This window comes from Oncorhynchus tshawytscha, linkage group LG09 (assembly GCF_018296145.1).
Source record: "Oncorhynchus tshawytscha isolate Ot180627B linkage group LG09, Otsh_v2.0, whole genome shotgun sequence".
In the NCBI taxonomy this organism is placed as follows: domain Eukaryota; kingdom Metazoa; phylum Chordata; class Actinopteri; order Salmoniformes; family Salmonidae; genus Oncorhynchus; species Oncorhynchus tshawytscha.
The window spans coordinates 77,653,420-77,667,573 of NC_056437.1; the positions used below are offsets into that span (position 1 = coordinate 77,653,420).

General features: G+C 41.0%; 1 protein-coding gene across 1 annotated transcript in view; it reads left to right on the forward strand.

Annotated features, from left to right (window-relative positions):
• Nucleotides 1-13,524: 13,524 nt before the first annotated feature.
• Nucleotides 13,525-14,154, forward strand: part of LOC112226085 (retinol dehydrogenase 8) — a 14,844-nt gene continuing 14,214 nt past the window's right edge. The window contains exon 1 of the mRNA XM_024390318.2: nt 13,525-13,963. Within this exon, the coding sequence (XP_024246086.1) occupies nt 13,858-13,963 (106 nt within the window). The 5' untranslated portion in view covers nt 13,525-13,857. The remainder of the gene's footprint in view (nt 13,964-14,154) is intronic.

A 14,154-nucleotide genomic window follows, 5' to 3' on the forward strand; every position in this document is an offset into this window, starting at 1 on the left:
CCGAAGTCGAGGATCGGAAGGATAGTCAGTTTTACTAGGGTAAGCTTGGCGGCGTGAGTGAAGGAGGCTTTGTTGCGGAATAGAAAGCCGACTCTTGATTTGATTTTCGATTGGAGATGTTTGATATGAGTCTGGAAGGAGAGTTTGCAGTCTAGCCAGACACCTAGGTACTTATAGATGTCCACATATTCAAGGTCGGAACCATCCAGGGTGGTGATGCTAGTCGGGCATGCGGGTGCAGGCAGCGATCGGTTGAAAAGCATGCATTTGGTTTTACTAGCGTTTAAGAGCAGTTGGAGGCCACGGAAGGAGTGTTGTATGGCATTGTGTGTGAAGTTCAGTATGCTCTCTCTATTTCTTTCTTTCTTTCTTTCTGAGGACCTGAGCCCTAGGATCATGCCTCAGGACTACCTGGCCTGATGACTCCTTGCTGTCCCCAGTCCACCTGGTCGTGCTGCTGCTCCAGTTTCAACTGTTCTGCCTGCGGCTATGGAAGCCTGACCTGTTCACCGGACATGCTACCTGTCCCAGACCTGCTGTGTTCAACTCTCTAGAGACAGCAGGAGCGGTAGAGATACTCTGAATGATCGGCTATGAAAAGCCAACGGACATTTACTCCTGAGGTGCTGACCTGTTGCACCCTCTACAACCACTGTGATTATTATTATTTGACCCTGCTGGTCATCTATGAACATTTGAACATTTGAGCTTAATCCCATTTTTTTCCACATCTCCATCTCAACCAAAAATCTAAGTAAAAGAATAGGACTAAATCAAATCCAATTTTAAATGCAATTTAAATAAAGTTTGATTTGACTTAGTCCTATTCTATAACCTGGATTTTTGGTTGAGATGGAGATGTGGAAAAAATGGGATTAAGCCAGTGGCTCTGATCAATCAAATTTCAATCAAATTTATTTATGAAGCCCTTCTTACATCAGCTGAAGTCACAAAGTGCTGTGTTTTTTACAAGGTTGGTCAGTATTGCAATCTGTTAACATGATGAAATAATCCTGTGGTTGAAATTTCAGCCTCAAAACAACAGTTTACTTTCGATCTTTTTCAAATCCAATGTATTTTACACATAAATTTCACGTCAAAATGACGTTCAAATAATGTTGATTCAACCAGTTTGTGCCCAGTGGGAATACACTTCTACATACCAACTCTCAAAGGGACTATAACACATACTTAAAGTTCTAGTTCATGCCACATACTGTATACTGTATATGGTGGGAAAATGTATTATGTATTAAGAGGAGCGCCTACCCTGTTACCGTAGGCCAGTGGTGTGACAACAGTCATTCATTCATTCAATAGTGCTACAAAAATAGGCGGATCATGATTTAATAATGAAAATTCACATTTTCCTTTTTAATTGTTGTAAAGAGAACACAAACTCTGGCGTAAGAACATTGTTCAACAACAAACCTTAATTATTGCAGATATACATTTTTCTGGTTGAACTGTTAGCAAATCACCAGAATGTGACAGCATAACCTTTCGGTTCTCAACACTCTGGCAGCCTTAACTAAACAAGTGGAGCACCAAGACACTACATTAAAGCCTATATATATATACTGTATATATATATATATGTGTGTTTTGACACAGTATTTATTGTTTGGTGAGGAGAGAAAAGAACCACCAGAGATCAAGCCTGGCATGGGATGAATCTATCCCAGACTTTACTGAATATTAAAGGAAACAAAATATCTGTCCCACGTACAGTGAGATGGGTAATGGATCTACCTGGCCTTTTTCTCTATCATAAATCTAACAGGAGCTATATACTGTACTTTGTGATTTTTTGTTGTTGCTGTAACTCATATCATTTGGAAGTTTTTCGTTGCAATACAATATGAAAGCGGTACTTAAGTGGTATATAAGCTAATTGGTATGAATCATCTCTCTTACTCCATCCCTCTCACTCCTGTAAGTCAGTGATGATGGAGGTATCTTGTCATTTAATCATTGAGGTGGTGGAAGGTGGAAGAGGAGAATGTGAGAAGAGCTTTATTCTGTCATCATCCCATGGCAGAGATAACAGCAACGTGGTGACAGTTTACCTTTACATTCATCGTAAAGTCTGAGTTTTTTTGAGAGTTTGGAACTACAGGTGTAGGATCTTAATTTGATCACTCTTTTGTTGCTGAGAATTTTCCAGCAGAGGAGGAAATGCAAACGTGTTGTGTATTTGAGTTTTAAAAAGTATTCTAAAGTTATTCATTTCCACTTTGAATTTTCAGACTTGATTTGCCCTAATGAAAAATGTATCAAACCCTACAGAAATGTCCATTAATTATAATCTACATAATAATTCACATTTCCTATTGCTGCAGGATTATTTTCCTGCTGTAGCAAACCAGATCAAATTAAGATCCTACATCTGTATAAACCCTAGAAAGGGCTTTTAAACTGACTGCCTCCATTTCCTTTCTCTCCATTCAGTAGCAGAACATGCCAGGACAGGACAGCCATCCGGTTGAAGGAATTATGCATGTGAAATCTCAGAGTTAGGATGCAACTGAGTCTCTGCTTGCCAGACTCTTGATTTATTGACATTTGAAAGGGAATATGCATTTTGAATGATTTATTTGACATTTTGTCTTCTTATATAACACTTATATTATCTCACCAGTGATACACCTATGATGTCATCGGTTTGCATTTCATCATTAGATACTTCGACAGTATGATACACTAAAGCTAAGGGATCCAAACCCTGTTATCATCTGCTTACACTGAAGGCCCATTGAGAGGTACAGTAATGTGGAAGATGTGTAGTAATGATGATGACGAAGATTATGTGGTTCATGATGATGGTTATTATTGTATATTTGAAAAATGTTGAAAGCGTGACAGATTGGTTGATATTTGAACTTTGGTTGCTATATGATGGTCCATTTAAAGTGGGTTATACATGGAGATGTCAGGAACAGCTAAGAGAACCTTCCCCCCATGAGGAGAGCATTACTAACATCTGTAGACAATACATGAGATGGATGAGACCAAAGCTAATATGTGGTCCAACCTCAAATATCAAATTCCCCAAAACGTACAGTTCTAAAAATGCCTTCAGTCAGTACAGAACAGAGAGAAACTGACGTTCATAACTAACTGAGCGAAAGGTATTTGAGAAAACAAAGAAAGGTTCGGAGTGAGATCAGATTGTTTGGCTCTGGAGAGAAAATGTAGGTTAATCTGTCAGACTCTGGTACCCTTGGCCTGACAGAGCTCCAGAGTTCCTCTGTGGAGATGGGAGAACCTTCCAGAAGGACAACAATCTCTGCAGCACTCCACCAATCAGACTTTTATGGTAGAATGGCCAGGGGGAAGTCACTCCTCAGTAAAAGGCACATGACAGCCTGCTTGGAGTTTGCCAAATGGCACTTAAAGACTCTCAGACCATGAGAAACAAGATTCTCTTGTCTGATGAAACCAAGATTGAACTCTTTGGCCTGAATGCCAAGCGTCACGTCTGGAAGAAACCGAGCAACATCCCTACAGTGAAGCGTGGTGGTGGCAGCATCATGCTGTGGGAATGTTTTTCAGCAGCATGGACTGGGAGTCAGGATCGAGGTGAACGGAGAAAGGTACAGAGACATCTTTGATGAAAACCTGCTCCAGGGCGCACAGGACCTCAGACTGGGGCGAATGTTCACCTTTCAACAGGACAACAACCCAATCAAACATCTCTGGAGAGACCTGAAAATACAGTTGGAGTCGGAAGTTTACATACACTTAGGTTGGAGTCATTAAAACTAGTTTTTCAACCACACCACAAAATTCTTGTAAACAAACTGTAGTTTTGGCAAGTCGGTTAGGACATCTACTTTGTGCATGACACAAGTCATTTTTCCAACAATTGTTTACAGACAGATTCACTGTATCACTGTACCACTTATAATTCACTGTATCACAATTCCAGTGGGTCAGAAGTTTACATACACTATGTTGACTGTGCCTTAAAACAGCTTGGAAAATTCCAGAAAATTATGTCATGGCTTTAGAAGCTTCTGATAGGCTAATTGACATCATTTGAGTCAATTGGAGGTGTACCTGTGGATGTATTTCAAGGCCTACCTTCAAACTCAGTGCCTCTTTGCTTGACATCATGGGAAAATCAATATCAGATATCAGATATCAGCCAAGCCCTCAGAAAATAATTGTAGACCTCCACAAGTCTGGTTCATCCTTGGGAGAAATTTCCAAACGCCTGAAGGTACCACGTTCATCTGTACAAACAATAGTACGCAAGTATAAACACCATGGGACCACGCAGCCGTCATACCGCTCAGGAAGGAGACACTTTCTGTCTCCGAGAGATAAACGTGCTTTGGTGCGAAAATTGCAAATCAATCCCAGAACAACAGCAAAGGACCTTGTGAAGATGCTGAAGGAAACCGGTACAAAAGTATCTACAGTGCCTTGCGAAAGTATTCGGCCCCCTTGAACTTTGCGACCTTTTGCCACATTTCAGGCTTCAAACATAAAGATATAAAACTGTATTTTTTTGTGAAGAATCAACAACAAGTGGGACACAATCATGAAGTGGAACGACATTTATTGGATATTTCAATTTTTTTTAACAAATCAAAAACTGAAAAATTGGGCATGCAAAATTATTCAGCCCCTTTACTTTCAATGCAGCAAACTCTCTCCAGAAGTTCAGTGAGGATCTCTGAATGATCCAATGTTGACCTAAATGACTAATGATGATAAATACAATCCACCTTTGTGTAATCAAGTCTCCGTATAAATGCACCTGCACTGTGATAGTCTCAGAGGTCCGTTAAAAGCGCAGAAAGCATCATGAAGAACAAGGAACACACCAGGCAGGTCCGAGATACTGTTGCGAAGAAGTTTAAAGCCGGATTTGGATACAAAAAGATTTCCCAAGATTTAAACATGCCAAGGAGCACTGTGCAAGCGATAATATTGAAATGGAAGGAGTATCAGACCACTGCAAATCTACCAAGACCTGGCCGTCCCTCTAAACTTTCAGCTCATTACAAGGAGAAGACTGATCAGCGATGCAGCCAAGAGGCCCATGATCACTCTGGATGAACTGCAGAGATCTACAGCTGAGGTGGGAGACTCTGTCCATAGGACAACAATCAGTCGTATATTGCACAAATCTGGCCTTTATGGAAGAGTGGCAAGAAGAAAGCCATTTCTTAAAGATATCCATAAAAAGTGTAGTTTAAAGTTTGCCACAAGCCACCTGGGAGACACACCAAACATGTGGAAGAAGGTGCTCTGGTCAGATTAAACCAAAATTGAACTTTTTGGCAACAATGCAAAACGTTATGTTTGGCGTAAAAGCAACACAGCTCATCACCCTGAACACACCATCCCCACTGTCAAACATGGTGGTGGCAGCATCATGGTTTGGGCCTGCTTTTCTTCAGCAGGGACAGGGAAGATGGTTAAAATTGATGGGAAGATGGATGGAGCCAAATACAGGACCATTCTGGAAGAAAACCTGATGGAGTCTGCAAAAGACCTGAGACTGGGACGGAGATTTGTCTTCCAACAAGACAATGATCCAAAACATAAAGCAAAATCTACAATGGAATGGTTCAAAAATAAACATATCCAGGTGTTAGAATGGCCAAGTCAAAGTCCAGACCTGAATCCAATCGAAAATCTGTGGAAAGAACTGAAAACTGCTGTTCACAAATGCTCTCCATCCAACCTCACTGAGCTCGAGCTGTTTTGCAAGGAGGAATGGGAAAAATTTCAGTCTCTCGATGTGCAAAACTTATAGAGACATACCCCAAGCGACTTACAGCTGTAATCGCAGCAAAAGGTGGCGCTACAAAGTATTAACTTAAGGGGGCCGAATAATTTTGCACGCCCAATTTTTCAGTTTTTGATTTGTTAAAAAAGTTTGAAATATCCAATAAATGTCGTTCCACTTCATGATTGTGTCCCACTTGTTGTTGATTCTTCACAAAAAAATACAGTTTTATATCTTTATGTTTGAAGCCTGAAATGTGGCAAAAGGTCGCAAAGTTCAAGGGGGCCGAATACTTTCGCAAGGCACTGTATATCCACAGTAAAACGAGTCCTATATCGACATAACCTGAAATGCCACTCAGCAAGGAAGAAGCCACTGCTCATTAACCTGGGGCACCATGGGAAAACTAGTTTTTATTGAGTTTCTATTTCCCAAATTAACTCAAAGAATATCAGAATATCGATTTTACAACAGCCGCCAATTGACCAGTTACCTCTACAATCTCGTTCTGAACGTCGTATAGTCCGTGAATCTGTACGGACCCGGGTCTCACCAATGAGTTCGTATCACACCAATCTTAGTTGAATATTTATTTACTTGAAAGCTAAAATGATGATAAAAGATACACATAGACAAAACATTTTATAGGCTATTGATTAGAACTTAGTATAACAGGCCAACACACTATGGCGCGTGTTACCCACAACGAGGATTTCAAAGAGGGAGAAAGAAAAAGTACACAAGAGAAATATACATTTGAGTGAACTTGTCAGGTATGCTATTCTAACTCTAGCCTTGCCCCAAACTGCCGCTCTTATGGGTCAGAATATAATGTTGTAATTACGTGGGGAAGGTCTCCAAGGATTCTCTACGTGGACCGTTCAGGGGACCGTTCAGGATGCTCGATGACGCACTTCTTCGGCGCACCTTTCTGGTCGTCCTCACGATGTCAGTGTCCTTTTGGCTTAGTAGTCTGTTCCCTCACCCTTTGCTCTGGAAGGTGTCTTCTGAGGACAAACAGCTCTGCAGCTCAGAGCTCACAGCATAGGAATGAAACCGTTTAGATACTACGATTCACTGGGATTGGATGCTAGGTGGTCCGGCTTGAATTCACCCGCTTAGACACAGCTACTCATCCGTAGCTTGGGTAGAAAAAGATTTCTTTGTCTTCAAACTTGTGTTGCGTTTTGGGTTCGTTGACTTTTTAGACCTCGGCTGCAGCTTGGGTCACGTAGTCTCCTCTGTAAATTCTTTACTCACAGGTTTTATAGCCTTGTGTCAAAAGTGGGAGTAACCGCTTTTAGGGCCCTTCTCTGGGCGTACCAAGTTATGGGCAAGGTCTAGATTTGATTCAAATCCAATTTTAGACAACTAACTTCACATTTCATCTTTACCAAAACATTCTCTTTGATTTTGACATTTTCCATACAACGTACAATGTATAAACATCAAACATATACTAGGTAAACTGTTGACGTTACAATGTTTTTGTAATAACGTCATCTATTAACCTTTAATAACAAAACAAGAATGACATACATTTTCATATTCCATCTATTGTCATGACCACCATTGTGGCTGACGGAAACCATTGTTCGAAAGTCCCTTTATTTAATATTTAATGTTCTGAGGTCTGTAACCTGACCTGATCAGGACAGTCATGACAGTGGGGACAAAGATCATACTTTTTGGAGAAATATCCTCTGGTCTGATGAAACGAAAATAGAACTGTTTGGCCATAATGACCATCGTTATGTTTGGAGGAAAAAGGGGAGGCTTGCAAGCCGAAGAACACCATCCCAACCGTGAAGCACAGGGGTGGCAGCATCATGTTGTGGGGGTGCTTTGCTGCAGGAGGGACTGCTGCACTTCACAAAACAGATGGCATCATGAGGCAGGGAAATTAGGTGGATATATTGAAGCAACATCTCAAGACAGCAGTCAGGAAGTTAAAGCTTGCTTCCAAATGGACAATAACCCCAAGCATACTTCTGAAGTTGTGGCAAAATGGCTTAAGGACAACAAGGTCAAGGTATTGGAGTTACCATCACAAAGCCCTGACCTCAATCCCATAGAAAATTTGTGGGCAGAACTGAAAAAGCGTGTGCGAGCAAGGAGGCCTACAAACCTGACTCAGTTACACCAGCTCTGTCAGGAGGAATGGGACAAAATCAACTTATTGTGGGAAGCTTGTGGAAGGCTATCCGAAACGTTTGACCCAAGTTAAACAATTTAAGGGCAATGCTACCAAATAGTAATTGAGTGTATGTAAACTTCTGACCCATTGGTAATGTGATGAAAGAAATAAAAGCTGAAATAAATCATTCTCTCTACTGTTATTCTGACATTTCACATTCTTAAAATTAAGTGGTGATCCTAACTGACCTTTAACAGAGAATTTTTACTAGGATTAAATGTCAGGAATTGTGAAAATCTGAGTTTAAATGTATTTGGCTAAAGTGTATGTAAACTTCCGACTTCAACTGTTGCTGTGCAGCAACACTCCCCATCCAATCTGACAGAGCTTGAGAGGATCTGCAGAGAAGAATGGGAGAAACTCTGCCAAGTTTGCAGTGTCATGCCCAAGAAGAATTGACGCTGTAAAGTCTGCTAAAGGTGAAAGTACCAAAGTACTGAGTAAAGTGTCTGAATACTTATTTCAATATAATATTTCAGTTTTACATGTTCATACATTTGCAAACATTTCTAAAAACCTGTTTTTGCTTTGTCATTGTGGGGAATTGTGTGTAGATTAGAATAAGGCTGTAACGTAACAAAATGTGGAAAAAGTCAAGAGGTCTGAAATACTTTCCGAAGGCACTGTATGTCTCCATCTTGGTACAGAGCTCTCTGACTGCTGGATATACAGACCAGATTAAGTAGGTATACTTCTACATTTAGTTCCATATGTCACAGTGGAAGCTGAGGTTTATATATGATCACAGTGCTATACAATCTTCACACCACACCTGCTGAAATAAATCAAAGCACCTCGTATCTAAAGTAGCTGGCCGGGGGCACAGTGAATGAACTCATCACGTTCCACCACTTATATCATAATATATCATTGCCTCGTTCCATCTTAGGCACCTACACACATCTGGGTGGTTCTGTCATGTTCGAAGTTGGTCAAAGTGTGTACTCTTGGTCATGTGGTCAATGGGGATATTTCACTGACCAATTCCCTACCAACAAGAATCCTCTATAAAACCCTTGCCATCTGAGACTATAGATCAGATCTGTTGGCAGTTTTAGCCTTTGCATCCATCCTGTTCACATCCATATAACATGTCATTAGAAAGTCCCCGCCTAGTGAACTCATGACTGTGTAAACCACACTGTGGAGGATGGAGGTCTGTGTTACTAAGGACTAAATGTTTACAGGGGTTAGTGGGACCAGTGACTGGATACTGTATTTATATCATGGGAAAAAACACAAGACTTCTGTGCCTCCCTAAATGAGATCAGGTCAGGAAGTGACTCACATACTGTCTCAACAGGGGAGTGACTAATTGTGACTTTTTCCTAGTTCACTTTAGGTCCATTGTAATAGAGCTAGGCTGCCCTAACAAGCAAAAAGGCAGTAACTGCCCATTAGGTCGAAAATAAGTTCATGTCATTTTTGCTACATTAAATATATGCTTAATCGTGTGGACAATTATCCTGCCTCTATTGTATTGTGTTTTGGATAAAATGGGGGTCATGTTAGCAGTAACTGCATAAAGTCACTGTGAAACCAAGGTAAACAGCGGCAGGTAGCCTAGTGGTTAGAGCGTTGGGCCAGTAACCGAAAGGTTGCTAGATTGAATCCCTGAGCTGACAAGGTATAAATCTGTTGTTCTGCCTCTGAACAAGGCAGTTAACCCACTGTTCTTAGGCTGTCATTGTAAATAAGAATTCGTTTGTTTTTCTTAGTTCAACAGGAAATGACACAGTGCACATGAGCAGGAGAGAAATGAGAGAAAGAGAAGAGTTACTGGACTATTAAACCCATTCTGATAGCTCATATAAAACACCAGGTCAGATTGGGGTTTGTAGGGGGTGTTAATGAAAATAATTACTGATGGGGGATGATTCAGCTAATTAACATTAAGGATTAAGTCTCATTAATAATCTGCTCAAACAATCGCCACCACTCTCATTCTCCGCTCTCTCACTCTCTATGTCCCTACTCTCTATCTTTCACTCTGTTCCTCCTCCTCTCTCTGTCCCTTCTCTCTCTCCTTCTCTTTGGTTCTGTCAGCCTCAGAACCCTCTCAAATGTCACATCCCTGTCTCTCACTCCCTTCTCACTCTCTGGGTCCACTCTGTTACTTAAAGCTTTTGTTCTCTCTCCCAATCCCCTTACCACTCTCTTTCCCTTTTTTCCTTTCATTTACTTTTCCCCTCCTCTGTTCTCCTCTGGGAAGTTTGCATTCCACACCTCCTCAGCAGACTGCACACAAAAGAGCAGAAAGCACCACTCCTGACCTGTAGCAAACATTCCAGTCCACTGGGCTCTTTCACACAGCCACTGTTTGTGCTTTCAGAGCCAGTCCCATTTGTCCCCTCCAAATTCATTCAGCTCAGCCAGTCTGGTGGCCAGGCCACTGTTACAGGCAAGGGGGATAGAGCAGGCTGGACTAACACATTTAGACATGGACAAACAATGCTATGTTTCATTGCAAAGTTAAGGTTACACGGAGAAGTATTTTTCTCACGTGCATTTTCACAATTTGTGCACTAAAATAGTGTGAGTATTCAGTCAAACATTGAAATTTGATGTTTGGATTTATTCCCTAAACTAAATCATTATAACCAAGAAATACTAAAAGTAACTCAATCATATATTGATTCCACTTCAAAGACCAAATCATCTCTCATTTTCAGTGAAATGAGTAGAAACAGCATTGACAGTGAGTCAGAGATAAATCTGAACTGAGGGATAAATAGAACTGATGGTTCCATCCAAAAGGCATACGTTCAAGTATCCTTCAACTCAGCAAACAGGAAATGGACTATTAGCCTCTTATGGAAAAGAGAGAACATGTGTTGCCTCTCTCTAGTCTCCTGTCAGAACTGTGACTGAACTCCCATGAAGAGGATGAGGGTCTTATGTGGCGCAGGGCCCACCTGGGGTACAATGAGATGTCAGAGAGAAAAGGTCAGAGGTCAGAGATACGATTGGGGAGCGATCTTTTGGCAACACGTTTCCTTATGGTGCTTTATCTCAGCTGTCTGCATCGGAAGAGAAGAAAGTTACAGGGGAGAAGTGGTAGGAAGGTAAAGGAGGACTAAAAGATGGAGGCAACTTGGAGGATGAACGAGGTGTAGTTGGAGAAAGTGGAGAGCCATAAAAGAGGAGAATTTATATATGGTTCATTCCCTCTCCTCCTCTCTCTCTGTCCTTTTCTACCTCCCTCCCTCCCTCTCTCTGTCTCTCTCTGTCTTTCTCTCTCTGTCTCTCTCTCTCTGTCTTCAAATACCAGAGTGATAGCTAGAAGGCTGCTGACAACATTCCCTCCCCTTCAGCTCTTCTAATGTGTCTACCTCCACACACACCTTTCCACAGTCTCCCCAGGCAGGGGGAAAGGCATGTCAAGAACTCCCGCCTGCTCCTGCGTCCCTTCCCTTCTCACCTCAACTGGCTCCCCAGCCTCAGCCCACCACCATGGACAGAGTCTCTGGAGCAGTACAAACACAAACACAAATCAAACATTCACACACCCAAATGTTACAGGATGGCTGTAAAGTGTCATTGACGGTTTGTGTTTTCTCATCTTGAGTCTGAAAAGTAGATCTACAGTACCGGTACAATTGTTAGAAATGTTTGTTCTCTGATCCATTGTGAAGATGGGGAGCACCATGTGGATATTATAAAGAGTGTATCGATAGTTTGTAAACAGTTCATTATTATCATATAAACCCTTTAAAACAATTATTACCTTAACCATTATCAGTCAACATCTAATAAAAGTTGTTCTCTGGTTTACCCCCCACCCGATTTTACAGAGATTAAAAGTTGGAACAATGCTCTGTGTCGACAGTGGTAGAAAAATTCTTCCCAACCAATGTTTTTTTTCATTCTGTTTCTCTGCACTGCTTTACTGCTGTCTATTTTCTCCCATGTCTTGTATGTCATGTGCTTCAGTCACATTTTTCACAACAAGGCTTGTGTGTGTGTGTGTGTGTGTGTGTGTGTGTGTGTGTGTGTGTGTGTGTGTGTGTGTGTGTGTGTGTGTGTGTGTGTGTGTGTGTGTGTCCTCTATACCTATCCTGCGGTAAGAATAGTGATCTCTGTAGCCTATGTTACGTTGTGTGGACTGTAAAGATGGAGGGGGGTTCATGAATACCGTACATCACAGGTTTGTTTGAGGTTAAATGCAAAGCACAGGAGATGGATGGATATGCTGAGAGAGAGACAGGAAGAGACAGGAAGAGAGATGGTTTCAGCTCACCTCTCTGGCCATGCAGCTGTGGCAATAACATATTGAGATAATGAGTGTCCAACAAGCCCTAGCATGGGTGTGACCTTTGTACTCTGACCCAATCACCATCGCTACGGAAACCAGCCTGGTTTTACAATCTTATCATATGCACCTTTACACCTTGCTACGCCCACCTTGAGCAGAATTCCCATGTTTAAACAAGGCAACGTCTCTCTGTCTCCAAGCCAAAGCAACACATAACTATAACTCCAAACTGACAGACCACTATTGCACTGACTACAAACACATTCTGCTTCTTCTACCTATATAGACATAAAATACTGCCCTTAAAACAGCATGACAGAATTACCATCAATTACTTTTCTTCAGCATTGGATGCGACACAGGAATAGGAATAATAACTGTATTTGGGACTACATGGGAGAAGCCTTGTCTGTTCCAAACCCATTCATTCTGTATTTGTGTAATTGTTCATTCTGCCAGGAGATGGCAGGAGAGCTCCAGCGCTGTAGCGCATCTAGATTACACAACGTTACTGAAGGAGAGTTTAAACCACGCCAGTGTGAAATTTGAATATAGTGACGTGACGTAGGACTAAACGCCACAATATTGAACTTTGCTCTTGACCTTCAATTGTTTTCACACTTTAATCTATAGGGTTCTCATTATTTTAACATTGTGTGGTCAAATTGAATGGTCTAATAGCAGCATACAATTCTGATATAGGTTTCTACAATCTTAAACGTTTCTTCATTAATATGTGTGTTATTTAGTAAGAATAATACTCTATCAAATATTTGTTTACATAAGCCAAAAGTAGGCTTACATTTCGGGGTTTTATGACTAGGCATAAATCAGCCAGGTCTCATAGACTAGACATAACATAGTAAATGTCAATCCGGGTGGTCAAATTAGTATAATATGTTAAATTTGGTATGGTTACATAACGTTAGCTTTAGCCACCTTGACACCTAGCTAACGTTAGCCACAACAAATTGGAATTTGTTACATATCATACATTTAGAAAATCCGTAGAATAGTGTACATTATTCTAATTCGTAACATATTGTATGAATTCAATTTGTAACATATAATATGAATTGTAATTCGTAACATAGCTTATCATACGAAATGGATGATAGACAGCCACAAATTAATACCATACAAAACATAGTACTAAATGAAGTAACTCAGATTTATGTAGCCTACAGAATAATACGAAATACTCTGAGACCAGGTTGCAGCAATAGGTAGGCCTATGTCTGACAGATGTGAATGCATCCAAACACAGCAATATTAAACATAGGCACTACTGGGAAATAAATATTTATTGAGGCTATTGTTCAAAATTGCATGAAAAATGCTTATCAATGTAACCCCTACCCATATGTTAGGCTGCCACCACACACAGTAAAACAGGCATTCATTTAGGTTATTTTTAAAAAATCAATTCAGGGCAAGCAGCATTTATCAGATTTAAAATTCTGCTGGCAGTCGAGTTTGCGAGGTGCCTCGTCTTTTTTAGTAAACGATTTTATGGGACATGTGACTAAATTACCCGCTCACATGGCCGCTGTGTTTGCATGATCCGCTTTAGTTTTTAAAGTCCAGTGCTCGAGCTCGCTCTGCAACAACCATCCGGAGCCGAAGACCACTAAAACGCACGACCTAACCGGACAAGCCATGGCGAGCAGTGGACAAAAAGTAGTTCTGATCACCGGTTGCTCCTCCGGCATCGGGTTACGAATCGCCGTCCTGCTGGCCAAAGATGAAAAGAAGCGTTACCATGGTAAATGCGCTTTCTTTACATTGTTTATCTGCCTTTAACTTCAGAAGCTTGATCCGACATGCTGCTAAAATCCATCTGATCTCTGTTTGAACCCTTGTGGAATATGTTCTGTGTACAAATAGGGTCATCATTAGTCTATCTATCCAAAACAACTTTTACGCGCAGGTTTGACCTTTGCGCCCATAAATTGT